The sequence below is a fragment of the Neospora caninum genome, chromosome VIIa, assembly GCF_000208865.1.
Source record: "Neospora caninum Liverpool complete genome, chromosome VIIa".
Taxonomy (NCBI): Eukaryota; Apicomplexa; class Conoidasida; order Eucoccidiorida; family Sarcocystidae; genus Neospora; species Neospora caninum.
The window spans coordinates 3,292,711-3,315,817 of record NC_018393.1 but is presented as its reverse complement, the minus strand read 5'-3'; the positions used below and the strand labels follow the sequence as shown (position 1 = coordinate 3,315,817).

Sequence of the window (23,107 nt, the reverse complement as noted above, 5' to 3'; positions counted from 1 at the left end):
AAACAGAAGACGGGTAGACGCACAGCTTAACAGGGAGTCCGGGCCATCATCAAGCACCTGTATATATGTTTTTGCATGTGTAGAGAGATGTATACAGCGGTATCGAAAGATTTAGACACCTACAGAAAGATGTAATTGGACACACATGGATCGTGGGGATACAGATGGATGCAACTACACGGAGACAGAAACACATCTAGACTGATAGATATAGCCTGATACAGTCTGATATATATATATATATATGCGTCAACGTGTAGAGAGTTATCGTCATGTGGAGAGCAGCGCAGAAGGCCGGAGACCTTTCCCCCCCCCCCCCCCCCCCCCGCAGGCAGGCAAGAAGCTTTCTTTTCCCGAGTTGTATAGAGAAAAAAAGAGTGAGGCTTCCCGCTTTCGCGCGCCGGCGGGTTTTCGTCAGATTTCCTCTGGAGAGTCTCAGTCGCCTCTGTGGCGCTTGCGCCTCTCTCGCGGCAATTCTTTGAACTGTCGCGAGTACTTTGATGAGTCAACGGGCAGGGAAGAGCAGAAAGAGGACAAGGCGCAGAAACGCTCAAGACGGTGAGACGAAGAGAAAGCAGAAGGAATACCGCGAAGAAGAGACGGGGCGAGCAGTGCAGGACGAGGCAGGTGCCCGAACAGATTTCGCATGTCGGAAACTCAGCAGAAAAAGCACGTTCGAGAACGCGTGTCGAGGGACACAGGGAGAAAGTATTTGGAAGGGGTTTAGAAAAACTCAGAGAACTTTGAAAAGACGGACGACTCGAGGGAACTGAAGACTCAGCGTGTTCTTGCACGTGGCGAGAGCAAGGAAAGAAGACAGGCAGGAATGACAGACAGGAACGAGGGCGTTCTGTTGCCAAGGAGACAAGCGATTATCAAGCGTTCAGTGAAACAAACACGACAAGGAAGACAGGATATGCCCCTGAAAGAAGAGGAGAGGGCGGAACCTTCTTCTCGGGAGCAGCGACGGGGACAGGCGTTTTTTTCGAGGGAGTTTTAAAAACAAGAGTCAGCTTCGAAGACACGAGCAGCATCTCTGAAAAGAAATATCAGAAACCGCGAGGCTACGCGCGAGTTAAGAACAAAGGACCAAAGAGACTACTCTGCACTGTCTCGAAGCCTGCCTTGCGGAGACAAACAACTGCCGCGAAGGATCACAAGCGAATCGACGCGAGCCTCCAGAGCTCTTTTGTCGCAAGCGGCAGGGAGCGTATTTCAGAACCAGATCGACACGGTTTGAACGCATTCGTCTGCGAAGGGAATGAAAACGTCCCTGCATCTATACGAATAAACAGTTGTTTGTGTACTTGTGCATATACCCACTCCAGGTGTACACACATGTATCTCCATATTTATGCAAACAACCAGGCACAGACATGCATCCACGGGCAATCCTTTTCGCCTACATATATATATATATATATATATTTATATGTTGATATATATATGTATATGTTGATATATATATATATATATATATATGCGTATGGATGTGTATGTATACGTGGAATCCGTGTCTTGATCTCTGCGCGTGCGTGTTCGATTTTAGAGAGGTCTATATCCAGAAGTAGCGGTAAGTCTGTCTAGTTTTCCTCTTCATTTCTCGGACGACAAACATCACTTCGTAGGCCCCCGTCGGCAAGCCGAGGAGCATGTCCTCGAAGGCAAGTTCGCCCTTCTCGCCGTCTCCCTGGCACAGCTGAAAGAGCGTTTCGGCCTCTCTGGCTTGGACGGGGCATCGGGGGTTCGAGCAGAAAAGTGCCTGGAAGAGCGCGAGAGAGACGCGATCGCGCTGGGTGTCGAGGCCGAACAGACTCCAGAGGTCTCGCGACAGAGCCCGAAGGTGCTCCATTCGTCTCTGGAGCCTCCTTTTCTCCTCCTGCAGCCGCGTCGCCTCAGCGGAAACAGCCGCGAGACGGAGGAGCGACGCTTGCTCAGCAGGGAGAGGCATCGAGGCAGGCATCGAGGAAGGCAAAGAGGAAGGCGATTCGGCGCGAGTTTGACGGGGGCAACTCGCCTCAGAGACAGCCGAGAGAGAAGCGCTGGAAGAGGCGCATTGCAGCTGTGCCTCGTCTTTCTCGCATTTCTTCCGCTCAAAAAGACGGGCGAGTTCCTCGTCAATGGCGCGGCAGCGGTTCACCAAATTCCGCATTTGGTTCTCGTCCTCGAGGCCGGCCAGCATCTCAGACAGGTTCGGCCGGACGTACACCCCAGCGTCGACGAGCGCGAGCTGCTTCATCGACAGGATCTCAGCAAGGTCACCGTCGGCAGCGTTGTTCTCGGCGTTCCCAGCCGCTCCCTCCGCGGCCTCTGCGCCGTACGGCCAAAGAGACCGGACCACGTCTAGGAACGGCACTGAGAAGAGCGGAGTCGCGGAGTCCCCGCGTTCAGACCCCTTCAGAAGGTTTGCAGCTGTCTCCGTTGGGGTGTTGCCTTCCTCCTCCGTTCCCCCGTCGGCGGACCACGGCTGGTCCGCCTCGCGCACCTCTTCCTCTCTTCGGATTTCTTCTCTCTCCGCAGCGCCATGGAAAGCCGCGTTGAGAGCGGCGTAGGAGCGGAACGGAGGCAACGGCATCCCAGAAGAGACACTCGGTGCGTCGGACGCGGAAAAGGCAGAAACGACTTGGTGTAGGCCAGCCTTGAGAAACGCAGAAAGCGACAGGTAACGCATCGCCTTCACGTCCACAGAGTACAGAGAATCGTCGACGCAACAGTCGCTGTCCACGCCAGAAGAGGAAACAGAAGAGGAAGAAACAGCTGAGGGGACAGGAGAGACTGGAGAAGACGGCTGGGGGAGTGAACCCGCTGACTCAGATGCTGAGCCTGGCGAGGAAGAAGGGGAAGGTCGAGGAGGGAGCGAGACGCACCCGCTCGGCTCGTCCATGGTTCTTTCTCGGTTATGCGCGCCGTCGTCCTTTCCGGAGAGTGTCTATAGGCTAAACTTCCACAGCCGGGAGCCGCCAGGGCACTGGAGCGGGGAGAGAAACTGGCGTCGACGAATTTGAATCAAGTCCCTGCATTTTGCCTTCCTCTCCGCGTACATCTCAAGGACCATCCGAAGCCGCACACGGGCGACGTTGGCAAAATTGGAAGAATTTTACCGCCCCGCTCGCCCGTTTTTCTCCAGCAGCGCGTGTTTTTTTGAGGATCTTCGTGCCTAAACCACCACGAATGCACCTAAAAGTGAGCGCTGCAGTCAGTCCCCTGAAAAGGAAACGGTGAGACTTTGCTCCCGGAAAACCCGTTCAGTGGAGAAAACAGGATCAGGGAAAAAGGAAGAAGCGGCTGCTCTCCGCGAGACCACCTCGTGCCGCCCTCTGCCTCTCTTTTCTAGCGCGGCGGAACCGGAAAGGAAGCAAGCGACGCGAAAAGGCTCGAGAAAAGGCGCCAGAGCAGGTGAGGGAACGATCGAGGCGGACGAAGCCAAGGGGGGGGGGGGGGGGGAGGGGAGGGAAGAGTTCGAAGAAAATCGAATTTCGACGGCGTGGCTGTTTGCAGCGGCGCTCCCCCTCCGGCGACTCGACGCCTCCGCGCGGGGAGACCAAACTGCAGAGTGTCTGTGTAAAACCGTGGAAACGTGTGAAAACGCTCGGGCTTCCCAGATCGAAAATGCAAGGGATTCTGCTGGGACGTGATGACAAAAACTCTCGCATTTTTGCCGTTTTGGGGGCTTTCCGCGCCGGGGGAGAGGGTGCCGATCACCGAGCGTAACCCCCAGTTAGGTGACTCGAGGTTTTCGCGGCATGTTGGCAAACTCGACTTCGATTAGATTGGCGCCTCGATGCAAAGTGGAAAGACGCAAAACACGCTTTTTGCGTGTGTCTTTCGAGAGATTGGCCCAGGAGGCAGGGGAAATGCGAAAATCAGAGTCGTGCCTTCCGCGAGGCGAGACCGCGCGGAGAGCCGCTGTCACTGAACCGATCGAAACCGAGGCGGACGGAAAGGCGAGACGAGAAAGGAAGACACGACATCGAGAGTCGGCGGAAGACGAGAAGAACTGGGCCATTCCCCCCGGAAAGAACGGCACAAACTGGGCAACGAGACGGTGCGTCCTCGGTGTGAAGCAGGGCGATCTTGCAAACTGGCAAAAAGTATTTGAGAGACTTGGTCGTTCGTCTCCCCCTCGGGAAAAAGCTGGTCCTCTTTCCGAGAAAATCCGGTCAAGTCGAGACTCCCAAGAGCAAAGCAAAGAAACGTGCCCGCCGACCGTCCAGAGACGCGACTGAAGAACATACTTCTGGAGAAGAAAAGTGTGCATCCTAAGGCGCAGTCTGAAGCGATCAATCTGGTGTGAGGGACTTTGTGTCTCGCAGCTACCCTGTACACGACGCACCTCAGGCAGACGAGAGGCGCGCAGCGAGAAAAAACAAGCTTGGAGGAGACTGCACAAAATGGGGAGCATGATCCAATCGCGAAGAGTGCTCGACGCTTTACGTTACGACATGTGTAGGGTAAAAGTTCCCCTCAACAACGACAGAGCTGAGTCAACAGACTCCCGGGAATCTTCCGTGGTGCTCAAAAGCTTTCTGTCTAACTTGTGTTATCCCCCCGTGCTTCCCACAAAAAGGCACGACCGATGAGGAGTCTGGCGAGTCAACAGACGCGCCTTTCCTTCCTTTCCACTGTCCGGCGATTCTGAATAGGCGGCATATTTCCGTCGAGCAAAAGTTATGCGAAGGCACGGGCATTCTCGGGAACAGAGGGCGTTTGCCTTTCTTGGATGAAGCAAGAGGTGCCCTCGAACGAGGAAACCCGTCGCCCCGAAAGGCTCTGTGCCGTTCCTGGCGGCAGGTAACTCTGATCGACTGGTTCACATCGAAACACAGGATTCCTTGGTGAGACCAAGAAGATAGTAAGCGGTCTCTCCTACGTTAGAAAAGAAGCGTGGCAAGCATCCTCACAGTGACACGCTCAATTTCGAAACCAAGCTGCCGTCGAGTGTCTGCCACGTAAGTCTCCCGAGAGTATGGACGCTCTGGGCAGCACCAACGGTTCACCAGGCTCCGCGTCACCTGTATCTGTAATCTAGGTTGTTTTGCGTAGGGGAAGTTTAAGTACGGGAAAAAAAGCTGCGAAGCGGGAGCACACAGACGATATGCGCGCCGTTCAGCAAAGCGTTTTAGCAACTCTCGAACGCGGGCCGGCGACCCGCTGCCGCATTTCGTTGCACACTCTTGAGATGTTCAGTTCCCGACGAACCCGAACCTTCGTCTTCGGTTCCGCGACGTCTACACGGACACAGCAGGAAACGCGCCGCCGGATGCTAAAAACCCTGCCGAGGTTATGGCCTCGCCCGCACAAAGAAACCCCTTGTCCGATAACTGGGATTTTCTCCTCGCAAACCAACGGTCCCACCCATAGACTCGTTTTTCTCAGAAAACCATGGATCGTAAGAACTGAGTATCCTGATTGAGGCGTCGCAGCAGGAAGTTCTTTCTTCGGAGAACGTCGGCGTGAAGGAGCCGACTGGGACCGGCCTGTGACGTGTTGCTTTCATCTCTTTGCTCAATCCGGGTTTCAAGAAAGCCTCCCGCTTAGCTTCCAAGAGCGCATTCCCGCCGCTTCCGCGCCTGCACTGTGCGAACCACATGTTTTGAAGGGCTCTCCGGTTAAAGAGCAAGTGCAGACCGCTTTTTCCCTCGGCCGGAGATCGTCGATCTGCCGCGTCGTCACTCCTGGTAACATCCAAACACCATTGCCACGGCATACAAGTCGCTTTGGACGTGCGTGTAACTTCCCCAGTTGTCGAGGTTGATGTCCCACAGACTTTTGCTCGACACACGGATCCCCTGGCCGGCGTTCTCGGCGATGACGACCTGAACGACGATTTTAAATCGCGGCATCTGTTGGTGTTGCATCGCTTGCATCTCCTCCATCACCCGTCCGCTGGCTTCCTGAACCCAGGTGGGGACTTGCTGTGCGTCGAAAACTTTGTCTTTGAAAAAGTCGCTCATGACCGTTTCCAACATGCTCTCAACTCGGGAAGGGAAGAACTTTTCCTCTTCTGATGGACCCAAGCGGTAGGTGCATTCATACACCATCATCGAGTTGCTACCCACTCCCAGACTGGAAGGTGGGCTAACTGCGTGGTGTACCGGACTCGACATGGTAGCCGCCAGGAAACTCGCAAGAGAATGGCCAGAAGTGAATGCGACGAGGGAACTGACCCGAAGAACTGGAAAGGAGGCAACGGCCGGACCTCACAGCTGGTTACAGTTGATCAGCCACAGGATTAGACTCCAAGCAACACACGGGTCTGGACCGTCTCACTGACCTCCCGCGTCCACGAGGGGAAACCTGTAACGATGTACACAGATTTCTATTGCATTTCGACACCGATGGGAAGATGAAGCTCAGCATCGCGGTGCCAGCGATGCTGGAATTGCAAAGTGCAGTGCTTCGAGAAACCGCTTCTGATCAGCTGCTTTCTGCGGGTTCTGCGCAGAGAGGCACAGGCTGCATTTCCGCGAGCTGAAAGCTGTCAGACAAGCATGCGATCCCCGTAGAATATTTATGCCGCTATATCTCAAGTCGAAAACAGGGATGAGTGCTGTGCTCAGACACGGTGCCGCAGAAGAATCCCCTGACGTAGCGAGCAAGACAAACGCAGCTCCGTGCAGTATGTCACTTCAGTTCCATATGAAGCTTCATCGAGGATCTACAGAGGGAAAGAGAAATGCGTTCTCTGAAAGTATGGAGAGCCCGACAAAGAGGGGCGCTGGAACGATGACAACAGGAACGTGCTGTACGCGAACACCGACAATCTCGCAGATCCTAATCGGCTCCTGTTCATTTGGCAACATTTCACATTTCGTTGTCGCACTCCAGTTGCCTAACGCGCAAGTGCCCGTCCTCAGCCTGTCCTCTCGGGCCGTCTAGAACGGCCATTCTTTCTCGGTTTGTTGGTTGGGTCACGAACTTGTTGCCTCGTGAAGAAGCCTTTGTGTTGGGAATACCTTCGTTCTTTCGCCTTCAGAGAGAATCCACCGTGGTTTTCGATTTGTATAAACCTGTGGGGCCCTCCGCGCTGATCGCCTTTCCGCCGTTTTTATGCCGATTTGCTGCAAGGATTTGTCCAGGCCGGACGCGACACGTATGAAAGAGCACCTCATTGCCAGATTGCTCCTCAAGTCCCCCTCTCTCTTTCTGAACTCGACGAAAATGCATTTCTACGCTAGGATTTCCTCCCCTTGTCACACTCGAGGGCCACGAAGCTGATGTTGTGCCTGCAGGGGTTTGTAAGCTCCACGTGTGGCGAGCATGCAGCAAGTGTCTCCAACGGAATAGATAGCAATGCACGATGAATGTGCAGACTCTAGTCTGTAGGGTGAAACGACGCAACAGCAATTGTGCTGTCAGCCCCCACCACGATGTCGATAAATGATATATGCGGCAATAGAGATAAAGTACCTTTTTCAAGTGTCACCCCTGCTGCACGTTGTGTTCAGGATCGCAGATAGGAGCAGAAGCTCATGCAATGAACGTTACTGGAATTGAGCGTGTTCCCTCCTGGAAAGTTCTCGTGCGTGATTCTGGATAAGAAACGCGACAGACATGGTTGCAACGTTGCGGGTTGTTCGCTCGTCTGCAGTAATGTGGGCGCCGCCGTAAGTAAAGTGCTGTTAGATTTCCCTTGTGGCATAAAAGACCAGAAGCGCAACTGAGTGGACGATACGTTTCACCACCTCGTGCACACCCATCTGGTGGTTTGGCAGTTCTTGCTTTTCCACCAAAGGCCTCGTGCCGTGCAAGCGTCCGCGGTTCGCCAGCAGACGCTTTCGTGCCGGCTCAAAGACCTTTTCCACTACAACCTCAGAATACACTACGATTCCGCTGACGATGGAGACGCCCTTAGCTCCAGGGAGGGTCGAAATAACGAACCACCCGGTCCACGTTGCGTAGATACTGGTTCCACTCTCGCAAAGCAAAAGCCCACATACACGTTTCAGCTCGCAAAAATTCGTGGCAGTCTTCCATCTCCTCCGCAGTGAATACAAATCGCGTGCCATGTTCAAAATGCCGTTGTACGCAGTGGATGGTTTGCAATCTCTCCAAGCAAAAGGCCATCTCCATTTGATGGTAACCCGACTGTCGTCGTCAAAAACCAGCCTCCCTGGGTCGCCTGAAGGTCTGGCAACACTCTCGTGTTTTTGTTCTAATTGACTGAAAAACGTCTGAGTTGGTCCCCAACACTTGCGTTCTCTTAGCACAGTCTGAACGCACTAAAGCGTCGGCCTCCTGACGTAGCTGCCGTGGGCAAACGAACGACACGGCGTTTGATATGGACGCGAAAGCGTTGAATCCTGCGTTCTGTTCCACATGACTGGCTACAAGCACAAGGGATTCTTGACGTTTTTATGAAGCGTCTCTCGATTCAGACTGTCCATCGTGGCCAGAACCTTCGAAGCGGATACTTCGAAAATCAACCTCTGTACTTGATTTTCGCACCTCACCTTGGGATTTCGTGGGGTACAGTAAAAGTTTATTGGAAACGCGTGAATGTTCACCCGTTTTCAGGGAGCTCGAGAATTAGCCAGTGAAGTACAACGCTGCATACGTTAAGTCCTACAGCGTCCCAGATGGCACACGATACAGGCCGCATCCCCCCAACGATCTTTGATGGACTTGACTCCCCCGTATTTGGAAAAGTGTAGGACTACCTGCGTGTCAGGACGCGCATGCGGCAACGTTGTTTCAAACGACACGACTTCCTAGCACCCCAGGAGCGGCGACACTCCCAAAGCAACCGCTTCACAGATTTCTAAGGAAGAAAATCGAGTAGCGTGCCTAGATACTTCGAGAGCGGAACAGTATTCGACAAAAAAGGCGCGAATACCAGCCTCCTCCTTTTTACATAACTGTCTGCAACGCGCACAGCGGTTGAAATTTACCGGAGGAACACCTTCGCTCACAAAAGCAACGCAGATGTAGGCTTTTCGAACGAGGTGCACCAAGTCAAACATGAAATCACGTCCCCAAACACTAAGACCGCGAACAGAATCTGATTTGCCGGACACCTGCACTTTTCTGTGTTTTTTAGCCCATGGAGAGCTCGTCTTGCCAAAGGACTTTCAAGAGGTTGCAATGCGAACGAGAGCTCACGCCAGCACGAACGGCACGTGTAACCCGAGTAAAGCACAAGGCGCCTAGACAAATCCCATCTTGAGTACGGCTCTTCAGAGATCCAAAGGACTTTCCTTGCTCTGCTTCCTTCCCACGTGTGGCAATTGCGTTCGCTGTACTTTCGTTTGCGACGACCTCCGGTCCCTACACGGATTGGGTTGACCAGATTCTGTCACAATGGCAACTCGGTTGTGGGTGCCTACCGAGAAGCCACGTGCTGAATTTGAACCGCGTCTGTTGAGGCTTTCATTATATGAACAAAGACAATCTCGTGACGTTACGAGCACTTCAGGGTTCGGACTCCGAACAAATCGCCCTCGATCACTGGCAATCGGCAGCTGCCCAGGTCACAGTTCACTGCGGATCCGACTCTTCCTCCTGAAACCCTGACTTGTCTCAGATGCCGTGGGCGCGTTTCACCTCTCCTCCGTCCTCGGGGGTTTGCCTGCAACATCTCCCTGCAGCACCGGCTGTTTGTTCGCCATGCCGAACGAGGCTGCCTTCAGTGGCGAGAGCCCCCGGATAGCCTTGCTGATATTCCCCGCCGTTTGCCTGTCTAACGTGGACAGGATATCCAGGAAAACCGTGAGAGCCTGCAGGCAACGCGTGGTTGTCTACACTGACGTCTTGTACACCTGGCTGACCACTTGGGTCCCCACAAGTGACACGACAGAAATTTTTCTGCTCTGTATGGCCGTCTTGTGACTGGGCGGAATCTGCATACGGTGAACCACGAGGCAGTTGCCCGGAACCGCTCGGGACTCCAGCGGGAGGTTTTTCATGAGGTGGACGGGGAGAAAGCGAGCGAATGTAGTCTTCTCGGTGCGTAGGACTCACATGAATCGCCATGGGATGAGCTGCACACGCAAAACAGCGACGGCAAAAACGGTCGTTGACTCCAGAGAAACGCGTGAACGACGACGGACATTACCCACGAAGCCTAAAATCGAGAAGAACGTTTTCTGGTGACTGCGCTAGCCCTTGCCTTCGCCCTCTTCTTCCCCCGAAGGGTTTTAACAGACTTACACAAGACACCCTCTTTCCCGTGGACAGGTCGTGCATAGATATCTTTTCCGTAGGGCCACCGGCCCTGGGCCATAAGTCGATCCCTTCGGCGTCTCGGCGACCTGTTGGGAGACACAACGCAACGCACGTGTTGGAGACAAGTTTTCGGGAAAGTCAAACCTCGCAACAGGTTTACCCATTTCCTGCCCGGGCTTTCGAGCACACTTGCTATCTGAAGCGAAAGCTCCACATCCGGCGTCGTCTTTTCACCTGGCTAACTCGATTTTCACCTCGTGTGGTAAGCGAAAGACGAGTTTCCCGTATCGACTGAGAACCATAGCCGTCAAAAACAGAGCTTGCTTCCAGCATCTTTGCTACAAGCGTGAGTCTGGTGTCCTTTGTGTCAATCCCGGTGCTCCAAAAGTGGCAACGGAGGTGACCCACAAAGAAAGTTATGCAATATAAACAGCATTTTCTACGGCAAGCGCTCAGTGCTATAAGTCACTGGTCAACAAGACACCGAATTGTTCGGTCCTTGAGAGTCTCCACGGAGGCGGCACGATACCCTTCTGGTCACTTACTCGTATTCCGAACGCGTCTCCGTGGTCCAGGATTCCGGCCCTGAGTCGTCTTGCCCGAGAATCCCGTATTTCGACAGGCTCACGGGGCGGCGTGCCCAGTCTTCGTAGTCATAGCTCTGTCGATAATTTGTTTCGTACTTTGATCCTTGCGGAACATCGGGATAGAGGGGATGGGGAATGCGCCACGAAGTCAATTTCTGCTCGGTTTTGACATCTAAACGGTCATTTCGCCTAAATAGCAAAACCAGCGACAAACAGCACAGGGAACTAGACTTGTGTTGCTCAACAATCCGAGTAGAAGTCTACAGGGACGTGCCTCGCAATCTTTGTCGCGCTCGCGAGTGCCGAGGTTATCTAGCTACCACCACCGCAGCCGCGTTTTCGCCCAGAGACGTCCTGCGCGCTGTGAAGACGGACAGACCGGGTGTTTTGGCGAAACAGACGTCATGGACCTCCACGAGTTGACGGGAAAGGCACAGACTGTGGGAAAAGGGGACTGAAACTGGCGCCTAAAGGGGCTGTCTGTTGGGGCCGTGACAGGACCAGCGGCGTGAACGCGGCACCCCTCGGCCGGTGACGAGAGCGAGGATGCCTGCCCATAATGCATTTTGGGAGAGGTTCTCGAAGAATGCGAGCGTTTGTTTCCGTACCAGTTGTCCACGAGCACATTGGAGTTGTAAGTTTTCTTCCCCCCCCTTAAGGAGTTGCTGCCATGGAGAGACAAGTATTGGGGGACCTTTTGTTTCCAAGTCTCCATTTTCCTGAAGGAGTCCACTGTGTTCGCATGTGAGGGGTTTCTGAACGTAGCTCTGGCGAACTCTCACGTTTTCCTTTTCAAGGCACACGGATTTTACCGCGGGAGACACAGAGAAACACCAGAAGAGCACAGCGGCAGCGGGGAGGCAAACCGCCGAGGGAGGGGCTACAACCCTCCGCAACTGGCTAGACGCGCGGTCGATGCCTCGCTCCCGCTTCTGGAAAAGGAATTTTGAAGCGGGAGGCCAATCTTTTTTGAAAGAGACAATGGCGAGAAACCGGAGCAAAGCTCTCACAAATACGGAATTCGCGGGCCGAAGCTAGCAGCCAATGGCGCGGTGGACAACGAATGCTGAGAGAACCAAAGACCAGAAAATGCTATTCGCTTGAGAAGATCCCTGTGTTTTCCTGCAGAGCATCCACGCATTTCTTGAAAAGAATGCAGCGCTGAAAGTGAAGCACATGTGGAGTAACTCTGTGGCGACTGTTTGACCCTCACAAGACACCACACTCCCGGAAGGCAGGACGGGAACAAGACACACGCAAGCGCGCGACGGACTCTCGGCGCTTTCAAAACGAAAATGCGCACTGTTTCTGCCTGTCTTCCTCAGCCATCACTCTTATTGACAGGACTGGCCCTCATCCGAGAGGGAGGAAAAGCGATGCTTTTTCCCGCGTTGTCTGTTCGACGCGTAGTGCTGTTTTTCAGGGACTCCGCGGGTGCGCAGAGCTAGCACCAATCAACGTGACGCGTCGGGCTTCTCTCGATGCTGTTTGAGATGTAGCCGTATATCGCCTCGAAACCGAGAAGGAACTCGTGAGTTCTTCGCGCGTGGAATTCTCTGTGACCCGAAGGGCGCATTCACTTACAAAAACTTCGGTGGAGCGTTCCATACCATGACACCGCACTGTTTCCCGCGCACGAGTCAACGCTACCCTCGGCATTTCCAAGCCACACACGAACAGTGAGGCGAAACAAACACAAGTGGAGCAGACCCAAGTGTACGGAATTCTAAAGCATATCTGAAAATACACATATATATACGTATTTATGGATATGTGGACGCAAGTATGCCCATCTGGAGACGAAGTCAAACATGTGAGGGATTTAGTTCCCACGCGAGGACTGCGATCTTCACTAGCTCAGAAGGCACTCTTGAGAGGCTCAAGAAGGAGCATGGCTTTGGGGTGCTCTTGTAAAGACTTGCAACCGTCGAGAAGAAGCGCCATCGACGCAGTGCACATTAAGAAAGTGGTACCAGTTTGTCGCGATGTGGTTCCATGTCGGATGCCCCGCTACATCGCATGGACACGGATAAGTGGATCTGCAATATACGCATGAATGACTGCATATCTGTACGTAAGTAAACCGATTTTATCTGACTTGCCCAAACGGCCAATGCCATTTGTGCTTCCAAACTGCACTTTGGCGTCGAAATGAACTGTCTGTACGCCACGTAACTTTAATTCGCGTGCCACTGCTGTATCCGCCCCTGAAATGTAGCAGTCACACCTTTTTAAATTAATGCCTACTGCGAAGAAGAACGTGCAAGATCCAAAGTTTGACACTTCCCTCGGGCATGGGCAACGCGTGCCTTCACCAGCCAGAGATTGGTCACAAGCTATCCAGTCTACAATGGAAAACCGTGTGACTGCGTTGTTCCTTTTCTACGTGCTTAACTTCTAGAGTTACACTCAGGCGACGAAGGCAGGCGATAGAGATTCTTTCAGTTTCCCAGATCTCGCGGAGTCGTCTCCATTTCCCAGAGCCATCGGCGAGCTCTTCTCGCCAACCCAAAAAGAGCCGCTAACAAGTTTCGCGTAACCGGTGAAACAGTGCTCTACTGTAAACTGACGGAAATGGAGGGAACGGGAAGGATTCGGGTGAACGATCCAAGAGAGCACCTAAAAAAAATGCACCCTAGGAGTCCTCCCTCGCCAGGTTGATCCACTCGCCGTCTTCGTATATAAGCCGAGGCGGTATTTTGCCTGATAAGGGGGAAGCCAGGGGCAAGAAGAACAGAGGAGATCTCCGGAAACGACGGCAGTTCTGGATGCAAGCGTCTAGCGACAAAAGATTTATCGCGAAGACATTCAGGTCATGCTGTCTTTAAAAGGGTACCCGTTAATATTGAATGCCCAGTAGGCATACATATATATAAAATAAATATATGCATGCCTATACAAGTAAGGAGTGCACATATATATACACAGATGATAAGTATCTTTTTCCAAAGGTGTGCACTTTTTTGAGTCTATTCGTTGACAGAGGGAGCAATGAAAGAGACATTGGAGGAAACGTTTTTAAAAGTGGATCTCCCGCCGCGTTTCCGCCTGGTGTTTCCTTTCACCTCCGAAGACAAAGAACAACCGTCAGATGCGGCACAGTCAGCGCAATTAGGAACGAAGTCTTCACGCAGTCTGTCGAAGAAAGGAAAGACGCCTTTCCCTGAATCTTGCCAGAACAAACACCGAAAATGATCTACTGCTCCAGCGCCCGTTTTCCCCCTCCGCTTTCGCGCCCGGAATCAAAAACTGAATTTCAACAGCCGCGCAAGAAAGATTTTTGAGATGGCATGCGATGCCTGATGAAAGGCAACAGACGAGTTCGTCTCGGCGAGAGCAGATGAGAAGAGGAAGAAACAGATCGGCCCGGAAGGCCACGAAGCTAAATCGGGGAAACATGCCAACCAGGAATTGGACTCAAAAGTCGCTTCTCCAGCTTCAGAACAGAAGCGATGAGATAGCGAGAGCCCTAGGCAAGGTAGTTGTACATTCTCCTGCACGAACAACCCGTCACAACAAAAAGACAACGCTCACTTGTGATTCGACCAATCTCTACTTCCAGCACACCTCTTTCCTTTCATTCAGATCAGGTATGCGGATTTGAACGAAAGCAACACAACCGCACAAAACTTCACTACACACAAATTCACGTTACGTTACACACAAGGAGACACCACAGACCGATCCAAGCATATATACATATATACATATATATACATATATATATATATATATACATATATATATATATATATATAAACATATATATATATACATATATATATATATACATATATATACATATATATATGTATATGAATGTGTGTATAAATACATTTAGGTGTGGATTGTGAAACAGGTATCGATGGAGACGAATTTGCACCGACGAACGAAGCAAAGTTCCCGGCGGGTACTGTTGCACGTGTCTCCTGCTGCCTATGAAGATTGAAAGCGTCCACCGGCGTGTTCGGCTCGGGGCAGCGGCTAGCCCCCTCTCTCTCCACGTATTCGCGAAAAATACGTCGAAATACACCGACCGCCTTGCAGGGGGGAAACGCACCTGTCAGCGACATCCCTTTCGAGGAATTCTCGTTCGATCAGCTTCTCAATTCGTCGCTTGATCAAAGCTGGCGAGGGCCGGAAACGCGGCGCCAAATGGCGCGTGACTTCAACGAGCAAATCGTTGTGGCCCAGCCGCCTTCGCGTCTTCATCACCCGCACGACGGCCGCCTCGACCCTGAACAGCGGAAAAGGCGCGGAGACGCGAAACGTGTGGGGGCCAGAAAAAGACCGAGACGCCAAACACAACCGCGGAAGCTGGCGCTTCTTCAGCGTCCAACGTAAACATCCCCTCACGACGGAAGGCAAAGAAAGGCCTCGCGGAGTGCACAACCGCGAAAAAGACCGTCCTCCTCGAGGGGTCGGCCGGCGCGCCACAAAGAGCCAGAAGGCTCGGAAAAACAAAGAGGCACCAGATGCGAGAGGAGGAACGACGGCTCGAAACGCATGCGGCGACCCTCCTCAGGCAACACAAGCTCTGTGCGCCTTCGCACGCTGCGTCGCCTACAAATAGTTCCGATCTTGCTCGACGCTCGAGGGGACGTCTGCACCGGCCTGGACCTCCACGTGCGGCGTCGGCCACCCGTCTCCGGCCTCGCCACTCCCCGCCGTCGCCGAGACGGCAATTAGGGGCACTCGCACGCGACGCAGTTTGTTCGTGTAGTCGAGATTCACCTGGAACAGCAAACCGAGAAAACCCCCAGGCGACACATAGCCTCGCCAAAAGGGAAACGAGAGATGCTGCATAACGCGACACAACCCGCACGGCCCACGGAAGACGCACACGACACACGGTCCCACGAAACCACACATGCACTCTCCTGCTTCGGTATGCACACAGATACACCGAGACATCTATACAGTCTAGATACCCAAGTCTGCAAATATAGACATATACGCTTCCGTGCTTGGTGTTTGTAAATTGTCGACAGGGAGACGCATGCGACAGGTCACAGGTTGAGGAAAGGGCGTAAGACACATAGGTCTCAGGAGTTTCCGCCTCGCCTTCTCGCTTCTGGTTATTTGCTGCGTTTCGGCTCAAGGAAAAAAGAGACGAACCGTCAGAGAGTCCGTGTCCTTCAGTTCTGGCGCATTCGAAGAGTCCCCAGGGGACGTTCGAAGCAGAATTCTTGAAAACAAAGCACCCGAGACAAAAAACGCGCAACAGATCAACACACACGCCCACCTTCTCGAGCGTCACGCTTCGTCCACCATGAACACACATATGCATATATGAATACAGACACAAATATGAAGATACGTATATATAAATATATATATGTATCTATGGGTTGGAGAGAGAAAGCTCGAGGGAAGAAATGCAGACAATTCCGGAAGTTAACACAGCTAGCTAGAGAGAGATGCAAGGGCGCATTGGCGCAACAGTGAAACCGTAGTTATACATATATGTCGATAGGAATGGAGAGATACGGAAAGGAGACATGCATGTACAGAAGCCGAGACACATGCACTGTGAGTACACATATGTTCACCTACACAGTTTTTGTGATACACACGTGTAAATATATGCATATACATATATATATATATATATAGATAGATAGATAGATAGATAGATAGATAGATAGATAGATAGATAGATAGATAGATAGATAGATAGACTGACAGAGAGATATATATACACACACCGCTATATATGCATATATGGATATATACATGTATACATGTATACGTGTATGCATGTATACGTGTATGCATATGTATAAGCATGTGGATGTGGAGAGGTGCCCCTCGGGTTGTTCTGGCGCGCACTTGCACCGGGGAGTGGTTAGGCTGATGAGTTGCCTTTTTAGCTCGGCGAGCGACAGCGTTGAAGAGACGGCGAAAAAAGGTTCGAGAAGGTCACGGACAGAGACGGGCGCTGGAGGGAGGAAGTTGAAGGCCAGGAGGAAAATCATCTGCAGCGTTGTACACTCGAAATCGTGCCGACTGTGGCGCAGGAGTCCCCGGACAGTCGCCTTTCCCTGGAACGCCAAGAAAAGAGAAGACGAAAACACAGGCCTTACAAGGACCAGGAGAAGACGACAAAGACAGCGACTCGCGACCGTGAACGGCGAGATACAGAGATCCAACTTTGTGATTGTTGTGCACCGTCCCACGGGGATTCCACAAAACGCAGACAGTGGAGCGGTTCAGTCTCCTACGACATGAAAACGTTCTTCCACATCGATTAAGTTCGAGGCGCCTCCTCGACAAGTGCAACTTCGTTTCCTGAACTCTGCAACACACGCGCAGTCCCGACCCTCTAACGGTCTCTGCCTGCCTCCTTTCTCCCGCGCCTCGTTCACTCTGCCCGTCTTTTTTTTCTTCCTCTTTTGTCTCCCTCTCCCGGTCTCTTTCCGCTGTGTTCTCTCTTTCCTCTCGTCTCCGGTGCATCCCTTTTTGGTTTGCTTTTTTCTCCGGCCATGTTTCTGCGTCTGCGCTGTACCAGCCCGAGGTTCCACTTCAGCACTCGGCCGTTGTGGTGTCCCAAATAGAAAGTCTCGAATGTCTTCGCCTCGCGCGCAAGGACACCTGGCAACAGCTCAGGCTCCGCAATGAGCGTTTGCGGATCCACCGGCCAGGTCCCCTGCGTAATCACGCGAACCGAAAACTCAAGATCTTCGGGCCTCCGTGAAGGCGCCTCGCAGCCCCGAAACGAAGCAGAGGAGGGGGAAGAAGAAGCGGAAGAAGAGGAAGACGAGGAAGAGGAAAGGGAAGAAGAGGAAGAAGAGGAAGAGGAAAGGGAAGAAGAGGAAGAAGAGGAAGAGGAAAGGGAAGAAGAGGAAGAGGATTCGGAGTTGCAACTCGCGTTAGGCTCGGATGCGAGGTTGGCACCGTCTGGAGGTAGGTCGGAAGACGAGGCAACATCGCTAGACGCGGAGGCGAGACCACGGCCCAGTTGCTGGAAACGGATATCCAAGAGAGAGAAGGGTCGAGCAGCCTCTCTGAAGGGAAAGAGACAAGCACGACACAACGGCGAAGACAAGGCCGATTTACCCTCTCGCCTTGGCATAACGAGAGAAACCCCGGGAACAGACCCAAGAAACAAACACAATAACCCAAAGTTCATACGCACGCCTATATATATATATATATATATACATGCATTTGTATATTTGTGCATAGAAAACATGTATAGATATGTATATATATAAGTATACATGCTCAAATATGTGTATATATATATATATATATATATAAGCAGATATGTGAATACGTAAAAAGGAAAAGATGTATATATATGTATATGTATACATCTGAATATATATACATATATAGAAGTGGTATATCTTGCCTATGCAGATCTTCATCTCTAGCGTGGTACTGCCGCATGATGTCGTCCGACGCCTGCATGTCTCGGTACATGCCCTCGAGCTTCGACGTGTACTGTTGGCCTGAGCACGGGGACAGAACGAGAAAACGGGACACTGACATCGCTTGTCTCTGCGCCTGGAGACAGAAGAGTCGGGACAACCAGAGAAAGGAAACAGCAGGGTGCTCGGAGGCTCGATACGGCAAGAGGGAAAAGAAAGAAGAAGAGCCGAGAGAATGACGAGAAAGCGAATGGAGACAGGAAGGGAGGATAGGAAGAAACGGAGTGCGTGTCTGCAGGGTTGCACTGTGTAAATATCATTGTGTTATAACAAAAAAGAAAAGAAGGAGTGTGGATGTCGACAGACAAGAAGAAATCACGCGACAAAACTGCCGGTGATGACAGATAGGAAAAAGGCTGTTCCTCCACAGAGAGTCTGCGTGTGGACGGACCGCATTCAGCCTTCAGTTTTACGATCATCTTCTTCTCCTCTTCTTCAGATGCGGAACGACCCCCCAGCAAGCGGCGCGCGAGGTGCTGAACGAAATTCAGACAGGAGGGGAGCGCGTCCAAAGTTTTCAGGGAGAATATTCTTCCCTGGAAAACGTCTCCGTCGCGAGATCTGCAAACTTCGTGCAACGCGGGCCCTGTCCGGAATCACGGAAAGAATGACTCTGGTGGCCTGGCACTCGAGAGCATCCAAACGCAACTTTGTCGCGATTATAATCGTCGCATCGGTACACTCAAGCAAATGCATGTCCGTTCTGCTTGTAAATAACGTAGGCAGGCGTATGCATACATGCGCATACATGTAGATCTACATGCATATATATATATATATATATACATATATATATATATATACATTTATCTACAAGCGTCTATCTAGACATATCTGTGCATCTATATGTCTCTATACGGTCATGCAAGGCGACGCAAATGCACAGATCGGCGCATTGACAGACAGGTTCCTGCGCGTACGCATTCCCCCGAAGGTAGACCGCGAGCATGACGCGGGTGTATGTACACTGCGCTCTCACTCTGTACCTTCATACGTGGACAGAGATACAGGAGCACCAACCGTTGCGCGAGAGGAAAACGATGTCCCATGACAAGACCAGCTGCGTCTGCCTCAAAAAGCCGATTGAGGCCGCGCAGTGTGGAGGCGTAATCTGTGTTGCACTTTTCAAAGTCTCGAGGCTTCTTACCTGTTTGTACATGGCCTCGAAGATATCCTTGTCACGCAGGTACCGAAAGAGAACAAGCACTTCATCGAGTTTTTGTTCGGCCTCGACTTCAGAGAGCCCGCGAAGGCTCTTCCGAAACAAATCATCCAGGTACAGCGAGAGAAACCGGGCTGCCCGTGTGTCCGTATTTAAGACGGTTTCGAACGCCTAAAAACAGAGACGGGAAACATGCGAGACGGAAAGTAGCGAGAGGCAAAAAATCGAAAAAACACAAAGCACGCGATCTGACCATCAGCCCCAGCTTGCCCTCGATATGCCGGCTCTCAGCCAACCCCGCAGATTTGTTTTTTTGCTGTCTTTCGCCCTCTATCTGTTCACCTTCTCTCCCTTCTTTCTGCTCGCCTCCATATGTTCCTCTCTTTCCCTCTCTTTCTCTCATCTCTTTTTCCCTCTTTCCCTAGCGTTCGCTCACCGCCACGAGCGCACCGAAGGCGTCTTTGCTCTCGCCGAACGCGCGGATGACGATTTGGTCGAACTTTGCTTTGAGCGCGAGAAAGTTTGTGACAAACGTCACGGGATCTCGCGTCTTCTCGGGATCCCGCACAATGGACTCGCCTGAAAAGCCGGTCGCGACACCCTCAGAAAGTTTTGAGACCGGCGCCAGAGACGCACGATATTCCCCTCCCCCTCTAGAGACCGCGTGACAACAGAAGACGCAAAAAGGGAGGACGGAAACAAGGACGAACGAGCTCAAGAAAAAGCGAGAAACAGAGACAAGCACGGGGGGGAAACACGGAAGAAACTGCAGCTGCGCGGAGGCACCAAAAGGAAGACACATAACATGCAAGAACAAGGAAAAGGAGAAAACGTACCGTATTTGGTGATGCAGTCCTTCATGACCTGACGGACTTCCTCGAGAGCTCCCGGGACGGTCGAGAAAAGCCGATGCATGCGCGCGAGATCTGCGAGTTTGTCGGCTTGAAACAAATGCGCACAACCCGAATTCGGATTATATACGAGAGTCTTGAAGTGCTGGCCGAGCCAAACTTCCTCCATCAGAGCTCGCAGCGGCGTTGCCGTCTCAGGATCGAGGTAGTCTTCGACGCGCTGTGCTTCCTCGCGAATTCGATTCTCAGCCTGACAAGGCAAACCAAAGAACAGAACTGCCTCAAGAACGTCGTGTACAAAAACCAGCCTCTCTGAACTGCGCGAGAAAAAAAACCGGCCAGATTTGTACACAAAAACGGAAGACATATATATATATATATATTCATGGAAATATACGTATACATATATATATATATATATGTTTTGCATGCACGTGCATGTTTCCGACAAAGAGATGTGTGAAGACACATGAATGACTGCGTGGAATTGCGTGCCGTGCCTGTGGCCTTTCGGAAGCCAAGACTCGTCTCTGTGTGTGCGTTTAGGCAGCCTTTCAACGGCGCGAACGTAAGACTCCCGAAGAACGCGCTGGGGCCTCCGGCACGCCGTCGAGGGTGTTTCGGCTGTTTACCTTTAGGAGATACTCGGGCGAGGAATTGTACACGATGTACTCCGCAGCCTCGCGAACATAAAACTCGCGAGTTGCAGCCAGGAATGGCGTCTCAAACTCCTCCGTGTACACTTGTCGATGCACATGCAGTCGCAACTGCGAAAGCATCGAAATCGCCTCCCGCATCACCATCCGATCAATCTGCTGTCCCTGGATAAAAATAACAAAGTCACCTTCAAACCGATGCGCCTTTGTATGCTTGTGTATTTATACGGCAAAATCCACGTATAGGTGCGCACGCATCTATATACATATATATATATATATATATATATACACGTAAATATAAATGTACGGCTATAACTGTCGATATCCGTACATTTGTGTTTACATGTAGACACCAGATAGACGTGTAAAGAGATAAATGAAGACAAACGTTTGCATATATATATATATATATCATATTGGAGTGGGGTGAATTAGACAGAGATGCACGAGACGTGAAAAAACTCGTGCGACTCCGTCGTCTTTGCCGTTTCTTCTAGGTACCTCCATCTCACGTATACAGCAGTCTATAGATGTATATACATAGAAGTAGGAAACTATATAGGTGCAACTATAGATAAACGTATATATTTATATATATAAAGATATATATATATATATATGAATACGTGATATGTACACAGGTTGGTGTGGTCCACCGTTTGAATACCGTGGAGAATTTTGAAATGCAGGTGAGAGCCCGGTCGTCCCCCCGACTCACCTCTCTCTCCCTGCGGATTTTGTCGATGAGCAAATGCCGAAAACGCAGTTGAATGCTCGGATGTTGAAGAACCGTTGAGCAAAACAGGTTCATCCCCATCGAGAAGGACGGCGTCAAGTGGTGCATCTCCACGTAATGCCTAAAGAGAGAAGATGCGCGAGAGAGACACGCGAAGAGACGCACGTCTTCGCAGCAAGCAGAGGAAGACACAGAAAGCCACAGAAAGAGGAGGGAACGCAGGAGAGAGAAGGACACAGAGAAAGAGACAGGCAGAAAGAGATAGAGAGAGACGCGTTCGCAGCGAATAGACACTGCGGCGTGAAACAGCCGCCGCGTGTAGAGATGGCGACCCGCCGCTGTCTTCTCTTCCCCCTTTTCCTTGTTCTCTTTCCCTTTCGACGCGCAGAAACGTTCCCTTCATCCGAGTCTGTTTTTTTCACGGTCCGTGGCCTTGGCAAGTGTCTCGGCGCGGAGTTCTTCTCTCTGTTCTTCTTCGGCTTTGCTCGCCTTCGTTCGCCGTGTCGCCTCTCAGCTCACTTGTCCAAGTAGAGGAGAACGTCTTTGATCATTTGCATGTTAACGCGATGATCTCTCCACTTCTCCAGCAGCGCCACGAGGAACAGATCCTCGTTCTCCTGCTCTGCAATCTCCGTCGCCACGAGCCCCAGGTGCGCATCAATGCACTGTCGCGTCCCGTCGTACAGAAGGCGGCCTTTCTTGTTTATCACCAGCAAGTACGCGTATCTAAAGACGAGACAAACAACGATGAGCCGTCAAAAACGTCACCTCTGGCATACACACTGAGCTTTCCATATACAGCTACACAGGTGCAATTTGTATTCGCATCTATATATGTATCTGTAGCTCGCTTCGGTGCTCTTCAGCAGCAGCCACATAAGTCGAGGCTTCCCCACCTACACAGGCCTACACATGCATGCAGTCACCTTCTATGTGCATGCAGAGGCGGTGTCCAAAAGCGGAGAGGTGCTTCTGCTGTGGCATGGAAGATGAGCGCTTTCGGACAGAAACGCCTCACCGATAGACTTCCTCGTAGCTGAGTGTACCCGCCTCGTGAGCGAAGATGTGGTTAAAGGCTGCGCGGAGAAATTCCCAGCGCCGCGTGACTTCATCGCCCGTCATCGCTTTGTGCCCAAAAAGCCCGAAATCGGAGCTGGACCCGAAGGAAGCCGCGCCAGCGAGGGAGGCGGCAGAGCCTCCCAGAGGGCGTGCGTTGCCGGGCGAGGGCGCGACCGACCGCATCGCGTTTTGCTGGTGGAAAAGAAGCCGAGAGAAAGGGCGGCGGGACAACACGCCGGGCACGAGGCGCACGTTGAACGCGCGACCGACCGGAGCACCGCACCAGAGGCGAAGAACGGGGGAGCGAGACGGAGACAGAGATGACAGAAACGAGCCTTCAGATACAAAGGGGCGAGGCCGGCATACGAGAGAGAGCAAAGCACCCACACTCCGGAGAAAGCCAGCGGAGACCAAAACGAAAGACAGAGCCGAGAGGGGAAGAAAAGTGGGAGA

The 23,107-nt window shown here is 52.0% G+C and overlaps 4 protein-coding genes across 4 annotated transcripts; all 4 read right to left on the bottom strand.

The window, feature by feature from the left end:
• Window positions 1–1,555: 1,555 nt before the first annotated feature.
• On the bottom strand, window positions 1,556–2,884 carry NCLIV_023010 (conserved hypothetical protein; the record flags this gene model as incomplete). Its single annotated transcript, XM_003882495.1, has 1 exon — window positions 1,556–2,884. The coding sequence occupies one exon, from the start codon at window positions 2,882–2,884 to the stop codon at window positions 1,556–1,558; it is 1,329 nt and encodes a 442-aa protein (XP_003882544.1).
• A 2,785-nt stretch (window positions 2,885–5,669) lies between these two features.
• Window positions 5,670–6,107, bottom strand: NCLIV_023000 (hypothetical protein; the record flags this gene model as incomplete). Its single annotated transcript, XM_003882494.1, has 1 exon — window positions 5,670–6,107. The coding sequence occupies one exon, from the start codon at window positions 6,105–6,107 to the stop codon at window positions 5,670–5,672; it is 438 nt and encodes a 145-aa protein (XP_003882543.1).
• Window positions 6,108–9,519: 3,412 nt separating this feature from the next.
• On the bottom strand, window positions 9,520–11,466 carry NCLIV_022990 (conserved hypothetical protein; the record flags this gene model as incomplete). Its single annotated transcript, XM_003882493.1, has 4 exons — window positions 9,520–9,980; window positions 10,150–10,250; window positions 10,710–10,940; window positions 11,360–11,466. The coding sequence occupies 4 exons, from the start codon at window positions 11,464–11,466 to the stop codon at window positions 9,520–9,522; spliced, it is 900 nt and encodes a 299-aa protein (XP_003882542.1).
• Window positions 11,467–14,220: 2,754 nt separating this feature from the next.
• NCLIV_022980 (hypothetical protein) lies at window positions 14,221–22,837 on the bottom strand (the record flags this gene model as incomplete). Its single annotated transcript, XM_003882492.1, has 15 exons — window positions 14,221–14,245; window positions 14,812–14,988; window positions 15,319–15,485; window positions 15,870–15,939; window positions 16,584–16,795; window positions 17,260–17,758; window positions 18,139–18,208; window positions 18,579–18,663; window positions 19,335–19,520; window positions 19,786–19,928; window positions 20,186–20,450; window positions 20,833–21,021; window positions 21,578–21,716; window positions 22,115–22,321; window positions 22,614–22,837. The coding sequence occupies 15 exons, from the start codon at window positions 22,835–22,837 to the stop codon at window positions 14,221–14,223; spliced, it is 2,658 nt and encodes an 885-aa protein (XP_003882541.1).
• Between the last annotated feature and the right edge of the window lie 270 nt (window positions 22,838–23,107).